At 43.2% G+C, this 22,564-nt stretch overlaps 1 protein-coding gene across 1 annotated transcript; it reads right to left on the minus strand.

Annotated features, from left to right (window-relative positions):
* Window positions 1-8,345: 8,345 nt before the first annotated feature.
* Window positions 8,346-21,537, minus strand: rabep2 (rabaptin, RAB GTPase binding effector protein 2). The gene is made up of 11 exons (XM_080724401.1): window positions 21,376-21,537; window positions 18,169-18,330; window positions 17,319-17,401; window positions 15,465-15,848; window positions 14,151-14,246; window positions 13,751-13,849; window positions 12,789-12,905; window positions 12,196-12,301; window positions 10,841-10,995; window positions 10,179-10,295; window positions 8,346-9,567 (listed from the first exon to the last, which is right to left on the minus strand). Exons 1-11 carry the CDS (start codon window positions 21,422-21,424, stop codon window positions 9,463-9,465), a joined length of 1,473 nt encoding a protein of 490 aa, XP_080580527.1. The 5' UTR covers window positions 21,425-21,537; the 3' UTR covers window positions 8,346-9,462.
* Window positions 21,538-22,564: the final 1,027 nt, after the last annotated feature.

Below are 22,564 nucleotides of genomic sequence, written 5' to 3' on the forward strand. Positions count from 1 at the left end.
AGTTTCCTTTTAGTTGATTTTGTATCAGTTAACAGTACTGTCATGAAACTGTACTTTTTCCTAATAAATACCTAAATCAATCAATCAAAAGGCATAAACCATAAGCCCAGGCGAGTTTCTTTCCAGCGTATCTTCTGCGATTCCGTCAATTGGGGCATTGCAATACCATACGAGGATTCCGTAATCAATGATCGGGGGCCCAATAAGTGCACCTCCTAGAGTCTTTTGTGTTTTACTATTGATCAGCGGGGCAACCCTCTGCAGATAATTCAAGTCTTCCGTACAGCCAGTGAGCTAATGTTGTTTAATACAATCAGATAGGACTTAATGTTTGGATGTATGGGCTTTGGATGTCAATGGTTGAGGTTGCAACTGCTGCAGATTCAACATATTAAAATAGTTGCAAGTAGCTATGCAGACCTTTGGGCTAGTGCAGACAGACCAGTATTATTATTATTATTTTTCTTTTTTGCATAATCACTTAGTTGGACAAGTTACTTTTTTCAAAGAGTAAATCCTGAAATGCAATTATAATTCATAAACGTTAAGGTCCTTTTCCACTACACATTTTGTCTTTAACATTATGTGGAAAATATAATTAAAACCGTAGGCCGAATGTTATTATCTCTGATAGAAAATGATCCCTCTTAAAGGTAAGTAGAATTCTTATATAGTATTTTCTTTTTAGAAAAATAACTAAATTATTGAATTGAAATAGGCCTATTATTGAATTGAAATAGGCCTGCGAATACCATTATTTATTTATTCCAAGTAAACACTGATCAGGTTCACTAATCACTACCATAATAGTGAAATGCCATTTTCAAGAAGAAGAAGAAACATACTGTATTACCTTCTCCAACAATGTATCCTGGTAGAAAACACACTTTAACATCTCTAAAGTAAGGATTCTAGTCTTCGCTGCTTTAAAGCTTCTTTGAACTTCGTGTGGAAAATCAATTATACTAAAATATATTATAATAAATACATTCCTCCCGTTTTCACAAGGAGCAGCCTGTGTGAAGTCACTCTTTACACAGACTGTGGTGCAACGACACTCTCCGACACAAAAATTACACAAAGGTTTGTGAGTGAAAACCTCGATTTAGTGTATCTCTCTGCTGTGCTTTCTGCTTTGTTTACGGTGTGTACTGTGTTTCAACCCGGACCAGAGAGAGGGGCGGAAAGGGCCCCCGTCCTTCCCTCTATCTTGTCCGGGTTGAAACACAGTACACTACTCCCGAGTTCCCCGTATAAGTAACAAAAATGCTGGTTTAAGTCATAAACAAACGGGAAACATATGTTTCCCGTTTGTTTATGACTTAAACCAGCATTTTTGTTACTTTTGATATTTGTGTACCACATCATCATGTATAATATTATACATGATGATGTGGTACACAAATATCTCTGAATCTGATAGTCATTTTTGTCAATTTGGCCAATGTTTAATTTGTCATTTTAGAGGTATTAAACTGGGGTAGGGGACGGGGGCGGATTCAAATTTACAGTACAAAACATCCGTTGGCTCCTATTGGTTCACCGATCTGCAGAGGCGTCAATTGGGTATGGCAAGCTATGGTAGCTGCCGTACCTTGGCTACTGGGGGGAAATAATAAAATGTACTTTCAATTGTGCCTGTTGCTAAGGTGCGTGCGTGAAGACACCAGTCATGTTGCCATACCATAGCTTTTTCTGAACTGACGCCGCTGCCAATCAAGATGGATGGAAACGGCATAGAGCGCTCGTTTTCACAGAGCGGCGCGAAGGCCAGCAAGTGGGTTTGGCTGCAGACCACAGCAGATTAGGGGCGGATTGTGTGAGGGATGCTATTGGATAGTATGTTAGGGGGCGGATTGTGTGAGGGATGCTATTGGATAGTATGAGAATGACTCAATCCGCCCCCTATGACGTTGCACGGACGGGGCACCCTCCTGATGGAGGAAGTTCCCACTTTGCTCTGGAGAGTTTTTCAAAGGAGGGAGGGGGGGAGAGAGCCAGGGAGCCTGGAGCTCGGAGCTCCAGGGCCCAGGGGCCGGCCCCTCGCCGCTCGAGGCCGACCTGGGGGGCACTCTCGGTGGGGCAGGCCGGCGACGGCGCTGCCCCCCCGGCCCTGGAGCTCCGGAGGTGGTCGAGTATGCTGGTGCTGGGCGGAAAGTGGCCCAGATGGGTGTCTCTACTCGGGTTTGGGATGCAAAAGGTGGTCCCTGGTTCTCTGGAGGTCCCGGGGACCCCCTGAGCTTGTCTCCCCTGCCCCTGCCTTTTAGTGTTAGTCAGTGCTTAAAGTGGGCACTGAGCCAGGGAGCCTGGAGCTCGGAGCTCCAGAGCACCAGGGCCGACCCTCCACACCCTCTAGGCCGACTAGGGGCTCCCTCCTCGGCCACACTCCACCCAGCGCCGGCCTCTATACCAGCAAGCTCCATGGGGACCTGTGGATATTCTGGACTTAGAAAAAATCTCGCATCTATAGCAGATACCCAAGCTCGCCAAACGCTTTAGGCTCCTATTCAACCGCCCTTTGGGCCTCGCGCTCGAGCCTGGTACCGTCGGAACCGGCTCGCCGCCCCGCACACGATGGTGCCATCGCGGACCCCCGCGGACCCCCAGGGCCGGCGCCAGGCCCCGAAAACCGGGCCTGGCGACCTCCAGGGACCACCGGGGACCACCAGCGGCGGTCCCCGGTGGTCCCTGGCGGGCCTCCGAGCACCGCCGCCCGGGGACCCCCTCCAGGGACCCCCCGGGCCCACCAGCCGTTTTTCTTCTAAGTCCAGCAGGACTCTGAAACATTTCCCTCACAAGCCGTTTTTCTTCTAAGTCCAGCAGGACTCAGAAGAAAAACGGCTTATCAGTTTTTCTTCTAAGTCCAGCAGGACTCTGAAACATTTCCCTCACCAGACTTCCGCCCCGTCCGTGCAACGTCATAGGGGGTGGATTGAGATTCCAGGGGGCGGATTGAGTCATTCTCATACTATCCAATAGCATCCCTCACACAATCCGCCCCCCTAATCTGTGGTCTGCAGCCAGACATGTCTCAAGGCCAGCGGACCTTGGTCCTGCTCTTCGCCCCCGAGCGCCGTAGGCGCGAGTGGCCGCGAAGAGCGGGCCAGGGCCGCGCGGCCGGTGGAGCGCCGCGCGAGTTACGAAGCCGTGGTGAATGCAATCGTTCTAAGCGCACGATAAAAGCAATGATAATTGGGGTTTGGCGCACCTCGCGCGGTCCAAGAGACTACAACGGAGCGCTCCCTACGTCCGGTTCAGCCAATCACAAGCTTCAAAAATGAGTCCGGGGCGTGGTTATCCATCTTTCCCAGTGGGATCCATAATCACGCGTCACTCACACCCTCAGCAGCAGCCAGCCAGCAGTGTTTTGTGGCGACTGGAAACTTTGGAAAGTGGGAACAAACCAAGCAAGCAGAGTAGCGCAACACAAGAAGCTACACAGGTTTAACACGAATTAACCGCGTTAAACGCTGTTAAAAATGGACACTTTCAAAGACGACTTCACTTCTGCCTTATCAGAGGCATGCAAAATACACGGCGTGGAATCCTTGAAGGGCGTGCAGCAACTGTGTTTGGACATGCTGTTAAAAGACCGAGATGTGCTCGGCTGTTTCCCCACAGGCTATGGCAAAAGTTTGATTTTTCAAGCGTGGCCCACGGTTTGCGGTCTGCTGTCGACCAAATACCCGGACAAATGGCCGAAAGAAGCGCTGCTTTTGATTGTTTGCCCGCTGCGATCAGTGATGGAGGAGCACGTGAAGATTTTGAACGAGAAGGGACTTTCGGCTGCGTACGCTGGCAAAGACAAACACACAGACGAGAGAATATGTAATGGCGAATTCTCTTTTGTTTACGGTTCCCCCGAAACCTTTGTGGAGGAGAAGTTTTGGAGGCTAGCCCTGCAAGCACCTTTGTTTCGCGAGAGATTGATAGGATTCGCTGTCGACGAAATACAAACAGCGTTCCAATGGTAAGTTAATGTGATTGTGATCACTGATCCGTAGTGTAAAGTAACTAATGCATTTACTTAAATACTGTAGTCTACTCAGTGTTATATGAGATACTTCAATGGTTTCCTATGGAAATAAGCTTAGTCTTTTCTAGGATCTCCTTTTAGTAGACCTTGTACCTTTTCCTATGCAAACTTCTAATAAAGTCTTCAGTCAATCAAACTTGTGTTCGATTTTGAGGTATTATTTAATTTTTACTTGAGTATTTTCAATTTCCAATACTTTTACTTCCAGGTTCCAAATATTGTACTTGTACTCCACTACAATTACAGAATATGAAAACTTTAGTTACTTTAGGCTACTTACGTTGTAAAAATATACATTTGATTTAACTGATTCAACCATAGGCCTATTATACATTTTGGCCATTTGGCTGATCAACAAGCTCACTGTGAGCTTGTAGATCTATTTTACAAAGATTTTCATACATTTGGAAATTTTTAAATGGGACATTTTGCATGATGTATACTTTTACTTTTGGTACATTTAGCTGCCTTTTTTTTTTTTTTTTTTTTTTACATTTTATCTAAAATATGGACTAATATATTGCAGACATAGTAATTGTTTGATAACCTCTGATATTCACTGAGATCTGTTTGGATATTTACAATGTTATGGACATCTACCGGTATAGGCCTACTTGCTTCTAGGATTTAATATAAATTTGCCCTGGAAATGGTATGTGAGTACTGAAAACATGTCAGAATTCTGTGTGACAATTATCCATTGTGTTTTTATGTTTATCTTTCTCACAGGGGCGAGATGGATGCATCAGATCCGCCCTTCAGAGAGTGGTGTGGCGTGGTCCGTGAACTGAGATCGTTGCTACCCAAGGCTGTACCACTGCTGGCCCTTACAGCAACCACATCCAAATACATTAGACGGAAGGTGGTAAAGAACCTGGGGATGGAAGCATGCGTGGAGATTGTCAAAATCCCTGACCAGGCGAACAACATCAGGCTGGCTGTAAAGAAGATCGCCGCTGCTGATCCAACGGAAACGTTTGCATGGCTCCTTCGGGAACTAGAGTCACAGGGAAAAAACACTGAGAAATATATTATCTTCTGTAACAGTATCTCTGATTGTTCTGAGTTGTATGTAGATGTTTTTAAACTGAACCTAGGGAAGAAAAGATACTATCCAGTTGGAGCCAAAGATGTGTCCGGAAATAGACTGGTAGACATGTACCATTCAATCACATCAGAGGATGTAAAACGGGACATTATAAACGCTTTGCAAGACCCCTCGTCTGTTCTTAGAGTTCTGATCACCACACAAGCTCTGGGAGCGGGTGTAGATGTCAGAGGGGTTAACCATGTCGTGCACTACGGGCCACCCAGGGACATAGAGTCCTATATGCAAGCATATGGTTGGGCAGGGAGAGACGGTTCAGCGGCACACTCTCTAACTCTGTATCACGGGAGACAGTTGGTCGGCGTGTCGGACCAAATGTGGCGGTATCTCGCTGACGTAACGACATGCAGGAGAGTTAAGCTGTTGGATCTTTTTGATGGAGGGGAGTGTGATCCTTTGCCTGTCCTCCATGAATGCTGCAGCAACTGTGCGGCTTCCTGTGACTGCACGGAGGCATGTGATGGCCAGATGAGCGTGTTAGAGAGACATGCTGGGGCGAAGCCTGCTAGTAAAGAGAGACCCGTTAGTCCTGAACAGAGAATCCTCCTTGAGGAAAAGTTGGACGACACGATCGAGGATCTGGTGCACGAAGGCCTTTACGGATACGTGTCCGTTGGATCCCCTTTTACACAGCCTTACACCAGGAACCTGATCAACGCTGTCATTGAAAAAAGCAGTGTACTTTTCACATTGAACGACATCTTTTGTAATGTGCAGGTTAGCCATGTTAAAGAGGCACGTGCAATACTGAGCGTTCTCAGGGATGTGTTTGATGATATGGAAGATGAGGACAGCTGTGATGAAGATGACTAGAAGCATCATTTGGTGAAACGTCATTGTAGAAATGGGTATTGAACATTTTGCTTGAAAATCAATAAAACATGTAAAAGTTTCAAATTGTCACATTCATACTTTATGCATATGGACATGATGCAGTGTGGAAAACAAAGCTATTAATTGTTGTAAGTGGTCATGGTAATATCTCATATAAAATCCTAAACTGTTTGCCTAATCATTTCGCTAGTGTAATATCAGTGAAAAGTATATAGATTAGGAATGGCTATAGAGGTAGCAAAAATATTATGCAAAACATGAATTGAAAAGTGTTTGTACACTACAAACACTACCTGACCTGGTGATGTACAGATCAGAATCTACATGAAGTGTACAGATGGAACCAAATGGACCTGTCATTTGTACACTGAGTTATGGCACCCATTTAAAAATGTAGAACTACGGCTAGCAGACGTGAGGTCCACAAACTGTACAGTACCCGCTCTGACAGTGATCAAACCGGTTCTGGAAACTGTTCCAAATGTGATGGAACAGATTCCTGGTTCCTTTGGTTCCGGATCCCAAGCCCAGGGGTGTCGCACGAAATTCTGGGCCCTGGGTATACAAGGATTCACTGCCCCCATGAATGTTCTTCATAGGGGAGGGGGTTTAACCTATTTAGACTGGGAAGTTGGAACGCATTATTATGCATTATTTTGTGCTTTATTGAAAAATAGCAGATATAAAAGCTCTAGATCTATTTTTGAAAAATATTTTTTTAACCCTAATCCAAGTGTATATATATTTCAAATCCTTCCAAGTGTTTTTTTTTTTACCTGTTTCTATGTCAGTGGTGCTCAAACCTTTTCATGTAGGGACCCCCCAGAAGCAGCAGCACCGTATATCTGCTATTTTTCAATAGTTAAAGTATAAAATAATTAAGACCCCTCCACCTTGGGCTCTAGTAACTCAGTCCCGCTTTGCCCCCCCCCCCCCCCCCCCCCCCTCCCCTTGTGACGCCCCTGCCCAAGCCTACCCGGGAACAGACACCAGAGAACAGGAGATGTTATGGGCAGGTTTTGCACCTCCAGGTGTTTATTGTGCTTGCTTGTACACAACATATGAAGAAAACCTACAAAGTGTATTTTTTCAGTTCTTATTCACATTCCTTCATATTTCTAGTTACGTCTTGCTTCCAATCCACCATCATAAAGTACTTTGTCTAAAGGTTAAAACACCTCAGTTGTTGTTAAAAACAGGAACACCTTTAAATGCTTCTGAGTTGAAATATATTTTTAAAAATATTTTGCATATGGTATTTAGATTATAAATGTGATAAAGACTGACTGATTATTAACATTACTATCTATGATCCAAGTTTGGTCCCACTGTACTTCTAGAAATACAGTCAGTGCAAATGGGTGACCCATTAAACCATAGTGGCCATTAAAAGCCACTAGAACAGCTTCAGTGCACCTTGACAATAGTGACATGCAGCAAAGGCTGCCGTGATCAGGACTCGAACCTGCAACGTGCTGTCAGGCTACTTTAGAGCCCAGGTGCCTATACCGCTATTCCAGCAGTCCCAGTCTGTGGAATATAGTGGAGGGACAGGATACATATTACTGTTTTAACAAATCATACCCTCTCTGTTTTTTGACAATGTTTGTGGAGCGCACTGTGTAACACGTTGGTCATTATGTTTTAACCCATTAAGATCAGGGTTCTAAACCTGATTCTAAACTTCTTTTATCGTGTTTTCTGAAAAATGTTGGTACAAGTCTTAACAGTGGTTCTCAAACTATTTCATGTCAAGGACCCTCAAATGTACCGGTATATGGATTTGGCCACAGACCCCATCTCACCCCTGAACTCTCAAATGTGCATTTGAGTCTTCATAATCAAGGATTAAAGATAGAATCTCACACGACTGATAACATTTTATACTGTCAAGTCCTAATGTTTGACTTGTGCATCAGTGTGAACGGAGCCCCCACCCACACTAGCACAGTTTCCTAAACAAGTGACGAGTGACGTCTTTGCTTTAATGAAATATCTGAGACCCTTTTATGGACGATGCTTCCAAACATCTTGCTAGTTTGTCCACTTCAAATGCTCTAATCATTTTTTGAGTGGTGGTGCTCCTGTAAGGAGCTAACCACTCCTCCTACATCTGGCTTTGTCCGTTTGCACCCCCAGGGTCACATTGGCCAAGCTTTGCAGGACACTTAATGGAATTACCTGATAAATAGCACCGCTCACTTCACACTGGGAGGGTTTTTTTAATAACCAAAAATAGCCTATCTATATTACAATCTTGTACTCCATGAATATTGTCCATCTCACTCCATTCTCCATAGTGGTTCAGAACTTTTCTTTTGTTAATATATGGTGTAAAAAAGGTGGTTAACTCTTTTCTGAGTGCTGTTCAACGTTTATCTCTTACAAAGTGCCTCATGTTTGGTCACAAAACCCACGCAGCATATTATTGCACAGGGGAGAAATAATGTTGTTGGTGTAGTAGCATATTAGTAACTGATATTGTGCATTGTGTTTTTCAGTATGATGTTGCTGGTATGATGTTTCATATAAACATGTTATTGTTATACCCCCCCCCAAAAAAAAGAAGAAAATCCTTGGGCTGCTCAACAGCAAGGTAGGTCACCCAGCGGTATTGCAGCTGTTGAGGCCCAACTCATACATTTAGACAGACATACACACTTGGTCAAATGTTGGGAGTGGTAGGCACCGCTCAAAAAATAGACATGTAAATGCATATTATTTCATATAAGACAAAAGGAGTGAATGTGGGGCATTCTCATCATCTCATATACAGTGTCATAGACATATTATTCAAGTTCCACAACATTCTCTCACTTTAAGATCGATTTGGGCCTAAAGCAACCGTTTGGTCATAATATCAAACAGCAATACAGTACAGTATATCGTCTATGTCGGGTGGAAACCTCATATGTCCAAAACTGTTACTTTTCAGGGTTCACATAAAATAGCAAAAGTAACTATAGGGATCTGCTACTTTTGATGCTTTTGTGTGACACTGTAGTGTGATCAAGTAGGGCATTAATAAGTAGTTAGAATATGGAGATAAGAGGTTTCTGCCCTACGGCAATGATATAACCCTGCTTGCCAACAAGTAGAACTATTCCCAAGTCACAATAGAAACACTGCTGGTAGGACTGACGTCACTGATAACCCTGGCAGTCATTCTTTTACAGTGGTTCTCAAAAGGACCTCTGTACATTTGGATAACTCTGTAACCCAGAGAGCGTACAACTGGAACCAAATGGACCTGTTTGGTTTTCATTTGTACACTCTCAGGGTTACAGAGCGATAAAGGTCCAGTCAGTCCTTCTTAACTATGAACCCCCTGTGAACCCCACAAGGACCCCTTGGTGAAGACCACTGTTCTACCAGACTGCCTGTTATGCCCTGTTTCTGTGGGTATATCAGACTGGCCTCCTATTGGTCATTCTTGGAAGGCTTCTGTCTTGTTGCGTTGCTTTTAGCGTTCGTTCCGATTGGCTCATGTGGCGTCGCTGGGTGGGGAGCCGTCTTCACTCGTCCCCTCCCCCAGGAGCTGCTTGACGTGATGGAGACTCTCGGCCTGTCGGATCTGTTCCAATTTCACCTGAAGGGAGGCAAGCGGAGAGGGGAAGGAGACAAGGAGGCATGCAGGGCACGGAGGAAGGAAATGGAAGAGAGTGAGGACGAGATGTCCTTTCGACTTCAACCACACAAACCCTATATACTACTACTCTTTATTACGCAGCTTGGTTGAATATGCTTGATTCTGATTGGTCAATCGCTGAATTCAGCGGGGTGTTATGACCGCTTCGCTCAATAACAGACCTCTGTTTAATCAAAGGCTCAAAGCACTTGGCTGCCCTGCTCGGATTCTCTGCTGTATCCAACACACAATGTGATTTACAGCTAAACGTTGCTCTCAAGAATGTTTTTGAAAACATTTGAAGCGAGAAATCGACGGTGCAGTGACCGAAAATGATTTCTATTTGATCAACAACGAGGCGACCATGTTGCACTCGGTGGACGGCCAGTGCATGGAATACTTTCACTACTGTAAACAAGGAGAAACTTTCCACTTTCTATCGTAAGCAAGTTGTTACTTTTGGGTCAATCAATGTATTAACTTATTTATTAAATAGCCGTATAATGTGGCATAATGTAACCCGGCGCCGGTCGCGGTTTATAAATAACCCCCTTCAGGATGATTAAACCTACCTGTAGTGACTGGGAGAGCTGGACAAAGTCCCTCTGTACGGCGTGGCTGGTTTCCACCTGTGAGCGCAGGCTGATCCCCTGGCTCCGCAGCTCCAGACACTGCCGCTGCAGGCCCACCTGACACCATCACAAACACAACCGTGACAGTCATGTTCAGTCCACAATGTCTGGAAAGACCACACTGCATTGTTGCGAGTCAGGGCAGAAACCTCTGAACTCCATAAACCTTTTGTGTGGTTAACGCCCTACTTGATCACACTGCAGCTGCACACAAAATATTGTCTTCGCTGTTTGGGCACAAACCTCATATCTCCATATATATATATATATATATCTTCTTTTTTTTTCATAAATGAATGCCGAAGTGGCGAAAATACCCAATTTAAAAGCTTTTAGATCTGCTATTTTTGCTACTTTCTAAAATGTAAACGTCATTAAGTCTGTGGGTTTTAGAAATATTTATTTAAGAGCTTGGGACAAAATAGTAACTACATTTGATCCATTGGAACACAGATTGTTTCTTAAACCATTAAACAGCGAAAGCATCTGTGTCATTTAGATTTTAGCGTTGGCTATTCAAAAAGAGCACATAATACACATTATAGATGTGCTATATTATACATGTACTGTGTTTTACATGTGCTATGTGTTAGACATGGCACCTTATCATTGCTGAGCGCTTTGTTTTCACTCTGCAGGTGTGACAGCGCCACCCGCAGGGCCTGCAGCTCAGTGCGACAGGACAGCAGCTCTGCCTCCAGCTGGTCCCTGTGGCTCTGGACACGCTCCGTCTCCGTCTTCAGACTGGACAGCTGCACTGCACGCACACACATCCAGGATAGACAAGGACATTTACATAGTGCAAGTTTGTGTGGGTTCAAACAATGCCTTGATTTCACACTGACATGACAATCTGTCTGAACAGTTGATCAAATTAAAAACATTACTGGTGTGATTCATGTACTCACCTTCTAGAACTTCTGTTTGTTGAGAGAAAGAGAGAGAGAGAGAGAGAGATTTAATTGAGATGATTCATTATTACAATTACTCCATTAAAACCGTTAAAGCATGTTATATTTTTGCATTGGCTATTAAAATACTACTGTTTTAGACAGAATTTGTAGAATCGACCTCAGGTCTTAAATAGCCTCGTAAACCAGCAAATAGGACTGAAGCAGTTAATGTATGTTTTGTAATAATACTCAAAATCTACAAAGTAACTAGTAACTAAAGTTTTCAGATAATTATAGTGGAGTAAAAAGTACAATAATTGCCTCTGAAATGTAGTGGAGTATTACCCTGAGGACACTTTTAGTAGAAAGTAAAAATGACATGCAAACATATCTAGCAAATCAAATAACATGAATTAAAACATTTAATTCCTTTCAAATTGATTAAAAACATTGTTAATAAAAATGTAAGAGAATTAGTATTTCTCAACCCATTTAGGCCTAGAATTATTTAATGCTTCAACTATTAAAAAATCATGAATATATGTCATTTAAAGCAAACATTTGTAACCCAGATTTTGCTTCTGGGGGGTCCCTGGAACAAAATATTTTCAGATGGGGGCCCGTGGCCAAATACATATTTTGGGGGTCCTTGACCTGAAAAAGTCTGAGAACCACTGACATGGAAAACTTGGTTTAAAAAAGAAAAAAAAAAAAAAATAGAAGGATTTAGACACTTAAGCTGGTTGCACACTGCTGTGTTTTTCGTTGCGAAATGCGTTTTTCAGGGCAAGGAGAGAGAGAGAGATAGAGAGAGCAAGGGACAGAGTGGTGCTCCGAAATTCACTCCGATATTCGGCCCGAAAAACGCAGCAGTGTGCAACCACCTTTAGAATCGGGTCAAAAACATTTCAAATGCACACACACACAAACAAAAGTTCACGATTTTATCAAAAATAGCAGATCTACAAGCTCGCGACAAGCTTGTATATCTGCTATTTAGTTAAGGCCTAAAATAATGGTTAAAGTGGTTCAAATCTAAAGTGACACAGATTTGCGTTCAGCACGCAGTAGAAAAGTAGCGCTGCACGGACCGTTCTCCTCTGTGCGGCTGTCCAGCTGATCCTTCAGGTTGACGATCTCAATGCGAAGGCGCTCCTCACAGTGCGCCCCCTGTAGGCCACAGTTAACACAATCACTGCCAAATACATATGAATTTGGAAGCACAATGTTTCAGAACGACTGATTTGGAAGGCATTTGTAGACCTGGGCCTCAGGTCTTAATAATGGGTTCATCACATAGACTGTAAAATGAATGGACAACATTGGCACAGGGGAGGGTGATCACTGGTAGCCTCGTAAACCAGTCTCTTCCTGCCTTGGGAGGAGTCGGTTTACTAGGCTAGATCACTGGCACACTGGCAGAAGTGTGAGAGAGGATTTTTATTTTAATATCAAATGTTGTGTTTTAAATGTGGTCAATTAAATCAAGTCAACTAATTTGCAGCAAATTAGATCCTGGACATAATTCTACATTCATTAAAACTCTGAACTTTGACTTGGGAGCGAGTCAGGGAAATAGTCTAATGATCGTCATAACAATGTCCTGGCAATAAAAATATGTCAGCATTTTCAAAAAGGTTGCTGACCCCTGCTATACCTGTAGTGTGGCTGGGAATGTGGTGCCGCCATTGTCCAAGGCCTCGTCCTCCACCTCCTCTCCTTTCAGCTTGGACAGCTCACTGCACACCTTCCTCTGAGACAGAGACAGCTCTGCCTGCGCACACACACACACGCACGCGTACGCACATACACACAGTTAACATTCAAGTCTGTCTTCTGTATCCACCTGTTTCTGCGAGAATGTACCGTAGCATTATCTGTGGGACACTTCCGGAGAACAGCTGACATACAAGCTCACGTCGTGTCGCAGATGCAACCGTTGTGAGCTTGTAGATCACACTCGGCTGCGCGCTGGAAGCTGCCACACACCTTCTGCGCAATGCACGATGGAACGTTGGAAGGTTGTGGATATTTTCTCTTTATTCTCTTCTCTCTCTCGCTCTCCACTCTCTAGTCTGAAAATTAGACTAAAACTGACACTGTAGTTTTGATCAGAGTCGTGTATACGGTATGTGGTATTTAATTATTTTGATTATCATTTTTGTGTCAGCATGTTGGCACCGGAAATACTGTATTCTTTATCACGATAATAATGAATTTGCACACGTGCGCACACACACACACACACGGTGGGAGTCAGACATGTGCACATGTTCATATCTGTTCCTGCTGAATACAGGTTCTGCTGATATGTACACTACACAGACAGAACCACACACACACACCTGTGGATGGTGTATTTGTTAATGATTAATTAGACCTCTGGTTTATCAGCAGTTCTGTGGTTCAACTAGTTTGTTCATTATATTTATTTTGCTATTTTATTTCTTAAGTAATATTCTTGGTCGTCTGACCATCTGTTATAATGGTATCGTTTGTTTTTTTATCAGTGAGAAAAAAGTAAGCTAATAATCTGCCAACCCCCCAACATCATTGCACTAGTGGTCTTTGGTTATCAACGAACCCACACAAACTAGCCAATGACGGCATGCCTCTCACCAGCCGGCTCTGGACGGTATTCTGTGATTGGCTGAAAGACTTCTGCACCTCCTGAAGAAGGGCCTCTGAAGACTGAACTTGACTCTGGAGCAATGCTACCTGAAAACACCCACACGCACACAGACACACACACACAGACACACACACACACACACACACACACACACACACACACACACACACACACACACACACACACACACACACACACACACACACACACACACACCACACACACCACACACACACACACACACACACACACACACACACACACACACACAGAAGATTGGCGTTACATTATTGGCATTTTTGGCTCTTCACAAATTGCAGACCACACTGTAAGCTTGTATATTATCTGCTATTTTTGACAATTTTGACAAGAGCTGCTACATCCCACCTGCTTGTGTGTGTGGTTGGTCTGTGTGTCCAGCTCTTTCTCCAGATCCTCTCTCTCAGCCTCCAATCGACTGATCTCACCCTGCAGCTCTGACACCTGCGCGCACACACACACACACACACACACACACACACACACACACACACACACACACACACACACACACACACACACACACACACACACACACACACACACACACACACACACACACACACACACACACACACACACACACACAGTAAATTAATGCCCTGCTTGATCATACAAACATCACACTGAAGCATCAACAGTGGCAGATCTGCAAGCTCGAAACGGGGCACGAAGCGACAGCATTGAAAAGATAATATAACGTACCCATGTGAAACATTTGGGGCAACGGTTCTGCTCTGGCACCCAGGGAATTTGCGTGCAGAGTTTCGTTGCCATCGTGCCAGCGGTGCCAGAGATTAGCTGTCCACAGACGGAAGGATGGACTGACGGAGGCGGAAACATAGTTTCGGCCTTCAGCCCATGTTTGTTACGTTTTTTGGTATCCTCTGGTGGATAAATTCACGGTCTGAGTAACAAGAACAACTTCCAAAAGTGTATAACCTTATTCAACATTTTTTATTTCAAGGACCCCCATAACTCCCTCCATAGTTACAGACCTGTATGGGTGCCCCTCAAAGAACCCTGAGGGTCCCTGGACCTCACTTTGAGAACCACTGATACAACAGGAAGTACAGGGCTACAGAAATGTTCCAGTAGGTAGGACCTGTTTGGCTTTACCTCCTGTTTGTTCGGTTAAGACAATTTTGTGGTTAAGTTCTTTTCCAGGCTTTATCTCCGGCTGAGATGGAGCTAAGACTGAGAATGAGGATATGTGTCAAGGAGAAATAAAGAGGCACCCGAGAGTGCAAAAACCCTACCCGCATAAGGCTGAGGACCCCCGGGGAATCATTTGCCGGTGTTTAAACATTTGAAAACTCTCTAGTATTCCTTGACGTTCAGACTGAGAGTTGCTGTTTCCACAAGGCAATGTGTATATGTTGCACCCTCTAGGTGTTTTTTCTCTCCCTCTATTATTGTGTGTATTATTGGTAAAATGTATATTTTTGTTACTGTGTGTGTGTACATCGCTTTTGACCAATACTGCTTTTTACTGTGTTTTAAATGTTCTCTATAAATAAAGTGGATTGGATTGGCTGTATATTCTAACTTAGTGTCGTCGTCCCCCGTAATTTAACACCTACTTGATCACACAAAAAGCATGAAAAGTAGCAGACACACAAGCTGACTGTGGTGGCACAGCGGCGGCGTTCCTGCACACACCTGAGCGTTGAGCGCGTCCCAGTCGCCGTGGGTGACCAGGCGGTGGCCGGCGGGCGGCAGGTAGATGGCCTCGGGCACCAGGGTCCCTGTGGAGACCAGGGAGGCCGTGTCCTCCTGGGGCGGCGGCCTGCGGGACAGTGAGGGCGTGTCCAGGCAGGAGAAGGAGGAAAGTGAGGCCGTGTCACAGTTCTGGGAGAAGTAGCCCTCCCCCGGCCCGGCCCCCTCGGCCTCGGCGAGCTGGCCAGGAGGCTGGTCCGCCAGCGCCCTCGCCTCCAGACGTGACGGCGGGCTGGCGGCGGCGCCTGGCGGTCCGGGAGATTCTTCTTCTCGGCCGCTGCCAGCGGCAGCTCCCGCTGCTTCCTTCTTGCCTTTCCTTCCACTGACCTGCAAGAGGTCGTCGCGACACACGCACACGCACACACACACACACACACACACACACACACACGCACACACACACACGCACACACACACACACACACACTTAATTGAAAGAGGGAAAAGGCATAATATTACGTGTCTAAAAGCCCTTAGGGGCTTGTGGCGATATGACTTCAAGTCAATATCATGGTTATTTCCAAGCTTTGCCTTATTCATGCATGAAAGAAAAAGTTTCTAAATTAATATGACCAAGTCCTAACGTGCGATTTGTGAATCAGTGTGAAAGGAGACCCCCACACTAGCACTGATTCCTAAACAATTAACACAATATGTAAAACTATGTTCGATATATGTAACTACTGTTCGACATAATGCCAACCAAATGAAGAAATCACAGATCGAGGCTTTAACCTTTGAACCTTATATATCCTAGAATAGATTGTTCATATTTTATGGAAGATACTTCTGAACTGTTTGCTAGTTTGACCACTTCAAATGCAAATGTTTTAGTCCCTCGTATTAGTCGACTAAATATCACAAGATCTTTGTCAACTAAATCTACATTTGATTTTGTCAACACAGATGTATTTTTGCCGGTTCTTGATGCAGTCGTAATGGCTGATTTTACACTTGGTTGCATGCTGAATATAGCCGATCTACAAGCTCACAACACGTCGTGAGCTTGCAGAGAATTACTTGTCTTTTAGTTCTAAAGTTCAGGATCTCTTCTCCAATCATCCCAGCCTAACATTTTAGTCTAGTTATTTTTTTGTTGTTGACTAAATTCTCAATATATTTTAGTCTTAGTTTTAGTCATCATAGCTTAGTTTTTATTTATTGTTTGTCAGTGAAAAAGGTTAGCCGACGAACATTTTTCCGTCATAGTTTTAGTGGAGGTGGAAATGAACAGTGCTTCACACAGAGAGGGGAAGCGGATAGGGAGTGTGGAGAAGGCAGGAAGCGGCAGCAGGTGAGTGAACCATGGAAGCAGGATGAGGGAGAGAACAGAAACACAGGAAACAGAACAGCTTGGCACTGGCTGACATTTCATACCATACTCTCTCTTAAGTCTTTTCCTGGTGGCCTGTGTTTTGAGGTTTAGATTTTGGCATAGTTTCTGTGAGGTTAAAGGAGTAGTTCCCCCCCCCCCTATTGAACTCAAGTTTCCATGTCGTGAGTAATCAATAGAAAAAAGGTAATTTTGGGGGTGAACTAATACTCCTTTAAGGTTAGGGTTGAGGTTAGGTTTAGGTATAGTTTTTATGAGGTTATGTTAAGTCTCCATTTGTACACTCTCAGTTACATACCTGTAGTGTAATGGTCACTCAGATCACTTAATGTGTTTCAGGTAATATGTTTCTGCTCATTTGTCTGTGGCAAATAATGGAATTTGACCAAAATGTCCACCACAAGCCAACATGGCGATGACCCCCGACCCCGACCCACTGTTTGGGAAGCAGTGCTGTAGCTCACCTGGGCCTGTCCACTGCCTCTCCTCCAGCCAGCGGCCTCAGACTGCAGAGCACATATCTGGGCCTCATACTGTTCTGCGGTCTCTGGGAGCACGGGTTGGGACACATATAATAAAACATAATTATGGGGTCCACCTCCCTGGCAAACACAATGCATCGCACAGCATGTTGGAATGTCAATATCGTTGCTGTTGGTGGCAGAAACCTCTTAGCCTATTTATCTCCATATTTTAACTTTTTTTTCCCCCTTTCGTAAATTAACGCCCTACTTGATCGTAATACAGCATCAAAAGCACCAGATCCACAAGCTCGAAATGCGACACAAAGCATGTGTTTCGAGCTTGTAGGTCTGCTACTTTTGATGCTTTTGAATTTGAATCCTGAAGAGTGACAGTTTTTGGACATAATGAGGTTCCCCCCCCCAACAGAGACCATATACTCAAACAGCAGTTCCAGGTTTTCTTAGTACATTATTTGTGTGTGTGTGTGTGTGTGTGTGTGTGTGTGTGTGTGTGTGTGTGTGTGTGTGTGTGTGTGTGTGTGTGTGTGTGTGTGTGTGCGTGCGTGCGTGTGTGCGTGCGTGCGTGTGTGTGTGACTGGGCCACAAAGGAGTTGGGCTTTTAGAATTGTGAAAATATTCAGGTTGTGGTTAACATTATACCAGTGGATTACACAACACACACACACACGCGCGCGCGCATGCACAGTTGCACACGCACAACCACACACACACACACACACACACACACACACACACACACACACACACACACACACACACACACACACACACACACACACACACACACACACACACACACACACACACACACACACACACACACACACACCTCTGAGAGCCTCCTGAATTGACTGCATCTCTTGATCACATTTCTTCTGTAGTTCTGCTAGCTCCTCCTGTTTGCTGAGCTCGCAGATCGTCGCCACACCCTGCCAGTGTTCCACCTGTGCTCGGTAATCGGCCAGGAGTGCCTGCAGGCTCTCTAACGAGGCTGACAAATGACAAAACAAAACAAGGCCACAGTGATTTCAACAGGATCTTATGTTGCTTATTGTAATAGTATAGTAATAGGCTGGGCAGCATGGGGGCCAAGTGACATAACACAGCATTACACCAGGACACTGGGCATAATGGAGTCTATTTGTGGTGGGTTCATACGGTATGCCAGTGGTTGTCAAACGTTTTAGTGTCAAAAGGACCCCCAAATTGATATGTGTTTGTGCCAGGGACCCCCCCTAGAAAAAGATTTATGTTCAAAAACATTCAAATTCAAAATTATTCAAAAGGTTTCCAAACATTTTTTTATATTTTTCAAACAATCTTCAAATAAATAGCACATGTACAAGAGCTTGTACAGCTACATAACTACTTTTGCTGGGGACTCCATGGAACCCCCCAAAGGTCCCTGGAAGTTCCAGGATCCTACATTGAGAACCAATGACTTACCCGACACCAGGGTCTAAAAAGCAGGGAGGTCACCTCCAACCTCCAACCTATGCTAGTTATACAGTAGTAGTAATACACATTGTTTAACATAAACTTTGATGCATTACAACAATTTCCCGATTGTATCTTTAAAGGCCCAATCCGTTTTGAATATGCATTATTGTATCCACAGAGATGATGACATACATTTATTTATATTTGGAAACATATGCTAGAACATGTCTTACCTCATCATTTAAAGGCCCATTCCCACTGGGCCAGATAACAGATAAAAACATTATCTGTCACAGATATCTTACAGTATCTTACCTTCCACTTGAATGAAGAAAGAGATTTTTTTATCTGGAGAAAGAGATTTTTTTTATATCTGTTATCTGGCCCAGTGGGAATGGGCCATCTGTTTTGCTCAAGGCTACCAATCATATAAATGTTAATAAAATGCCTGGGTTTCCGAGGCTATATAAATGTCAACTCAACCTTTCCCAAAATACAATCACAAATTAAAGCTGCAAGCAGCAATGACCGGGCCCTCGGAGATCTACCCACATCACAAGGGGTAAAAAAAAAATGTTTGAGAAAAAAAAATTGAGAAAAAAAAAATTTGAGAAAAAAAAATTTGAGGAAAAAAAAATTTGAGAAAAAAAAATTTGAGAAAAAAAAAATTTTGAGGAAAAAAAAAATTTTGAGAAAAAAAACAATTTGAGAAAAAAAAAATTTGAGAAAAAAAAAATTTGAGAAAAAAAAATTTGAGAAAAAAAATTTGAGAAAAAAAAAATTGAGAAAAAAAAAATTGAGAAAAAAAAAATGGAGAAAAAAAAAATTTGAGAAAAAAAAATTTGAGAAAAAAAAATTTGAGAAAAAAAAAATTTGAGAAAAAAAAAATTTGAGAAAAAAAAAATTGAGAAAAAAAAAATTTTGAGAAAAAAAAATGTTATGACACCAGCCGCGAGTCTGTACGACAAACGGTTCATGAGTTATAGAGGCACTTCCTGTTTGGTGAAGGGCACTTCCTGTTTGGCGAAGGAAGCGTCAATTAAGGTTAAGGACTCTTAATCAAGTCATATGATACCAGCCACAACTCTGTACGATAAACGGTTGATGAGTAACAGCCAAAAAAAGGAACAATCAAGTATGGACCAATCAGAAGAGGGGGCACTTCCTGTTTGGTGAAGGAAGCTTGACCCTTCGCCACGGGCACGCCGTTTTACGAAAACTCACGATTCGCACAACTTTTCATCGTTAAGGTGTCTTGAGTATGCCGAGCGAACTTGAAGTTGATCCGATTAACCCCCTAGGAGGAGTTCGTTAAAGTGCGACACGTGAAAGCGGCCAAAAATACACCAAAACGCCACTAATTAGTCAAAATGGCTGACTTCCTGTTTGGTTTCGGACGTGGCGCCGAGAGACTTTTTTGTGAGTCCGGACACGATACAGATGTGTACCGATTTTCGTACGTGTAGGTGAAACCGTATGGTGGGGCTTGAGGCACGAAGTTTTGTAGGGGGCGCTGTTGCGCCATTAGGCCACGCCCCCTTTTATTTTTTTTTAAATACGTACATTTTCGCCACTTGTGATGTGTGTGCAAAGTTGCGCAACTTTTTGAGTACGTTTTGCGCCTCAAAAACGCGATTTACTTTCGGGAAAATAATAATAATAATAATCTTTGCAAATACAATAGGGTCCTCACACACTGTGTGTGGCTCGGGCCCTAATAATGTGGACTTTATTTCTGCAGTGTTTGTCTAGTGTTTTTTGTAAGTCAATATATCAAGAGCTTAGTTGCCCCTGCATAATAAAAAGTCAGTGGTGGAAATAATTTACTCAAGTACTAAGTACTTAAGTGCTATTTTTATTTTCTAAATTTCAATACTTTTACTTCTACTTTACAACAGAGGCAAATAGTGTAGGCCTACTTCTAATCTACTCCACTGCAATTAGGCTATTTGAAAATGTTAATTAAGCTACTATAAATTACTTTGAAGATTTAGATTGTTATTACAAAACATACACTAACCACTATAGCCTATACTTTGGCCATTTGATATAATAAATAAATAAACTATAAACAAGCTCAAACTATTTTCAAAGGATTTTATACATTTGGAAGTTTCGGAATGGGACATTCTGTATACTGAGTACTTTTACTGTTGGTACACTGACACTCAACTCAAGTAACTTGTAACTCAAGTAATAGTTTATTGCAGCACCACTGTAAGCAGGTGTCCACTGCTATTTTTGGTGGATACACATGTGTTTACAGTAGGTTTGTAATGTATCACTGATTATTAGGCTTTTAACAATGATCCCAAGGGAAGAAGGGACTGCTGGTATGTGACTGTCCTTCAGGTTTATGGTGACTCGACAGTCAGACACAGAGTGTACGAGTAGGCTACACACACACTTGTTGCGAATGCGATAGCAGGCAATGTAGCTTATCGCTAACAATAGTTATACGATTGAATGAGGAATGTTAACGATGCGAACAGGCACCTAATTCAATAAGTGAGCACAAGACAATATGAATGTAACGACTCAACAACTCAAGCTTTTATACAACATTATTAATACAAATCGAGGACAGTGTTATTACCTGTGTCTTCATTCTTAGAGGTTGTTGTCCTTTCCTCAGACAACTCCATTAGAAATACAATTCATCGAGGGCGTCTGACAAACAACAGAAAGCTGTCTTTCTTTTTAGATATAGTACAGTGGTCGTATCGGGGGGCTTTTCTGTCCAAATGATCAGCTCCTTCTCCTTGTCAACTTCAGGAAACAACTTTCCCCCTGGTCTGAGCCCTACGGAAATTACGTGGACGTCCTTCCTATTCACAGATGAGATGCCTCTCCTCTCCTCTCCTCTCCTCTCCCCTCAACTCACCGTTTCCCAAACAGTGGATCGCGACCCATTTGTGGGTCGCAGACACATTTTTATGTGTCCTTAATTTTTTTCCCCCTACATTTAGTTTTTAATTACTATTATTTCAAAACTTTTTTCAAAAGAATCCCCAATAAAGCAAAGTAACAAAAAAAATGTTTAGCAATAATAACAATCTACAAAGTTGGCCTATAATAGGCTATTTCTGAGATGTAGTGGAGTAGAAGTAATATGTGGCCTGCTGTGAGCTCAGATCTGCTATTTTTGAATAGACAAATATACATATAGTGGTTAAAATGATTGTCATAGTGTATTAAGACTATAAACTATTTTTTCTGGGGGGATCCAATAAAGCAAGGGTCTGGGTTACTACATGGGGTCCTCCAAATCTTTGAGTGATAGAAAGTTTTTTCTCCTCTTTTATATTAACAACTTGAACCCTTATTAGTGTGTCCATATTCTGAGCTCTTTGCCAAAAATAGCAGATCTACAAGCTCACAAGTAACGCCTCGCCCCGCAAAGCGTTGTGAGCTTGTAGATCGGCTATTTTTTGGCAAAGAGCTTTGGTGACATGTAGAGGGGAAAAGAGTAGAGAGAAAGTCAAGTGTATTAAGTGCATTACAATTGTGTTGTCAAACAATGAAATGGAATGGAATCTATGAAAAGGTTGTGGGGGTCCCTCCCTGCTTCATCTCTCTCTCTCTCACAACTTGTGAGAGAGAGAGATGAAGCTAACTAAGGGGTCCTCCTTGGCTTGGCCTGAAAACATTGAAGCATAGACTGTAAAAAAGATTGACGTTCTAAAGTTACCCAGAAACTACATTACCCAGTGGCCTTCGCACAAATAGTTGAAGACGTGGCCCGTTCGTTCGTTGACGTCTCTCTACTAAACGGACCGGGGCGA

This window comes from Nannobrachium achirus, assembly GCF_963921795.1.
Source record: "Nannobrachium achirus genome assembly, chromosome: 4".
NCBI lineage: Eukaryota > Metazoa > Chordata > Actinopteri > Myctophiformes > Myctophidae > Nannobrachium > Nannobrachium achirus.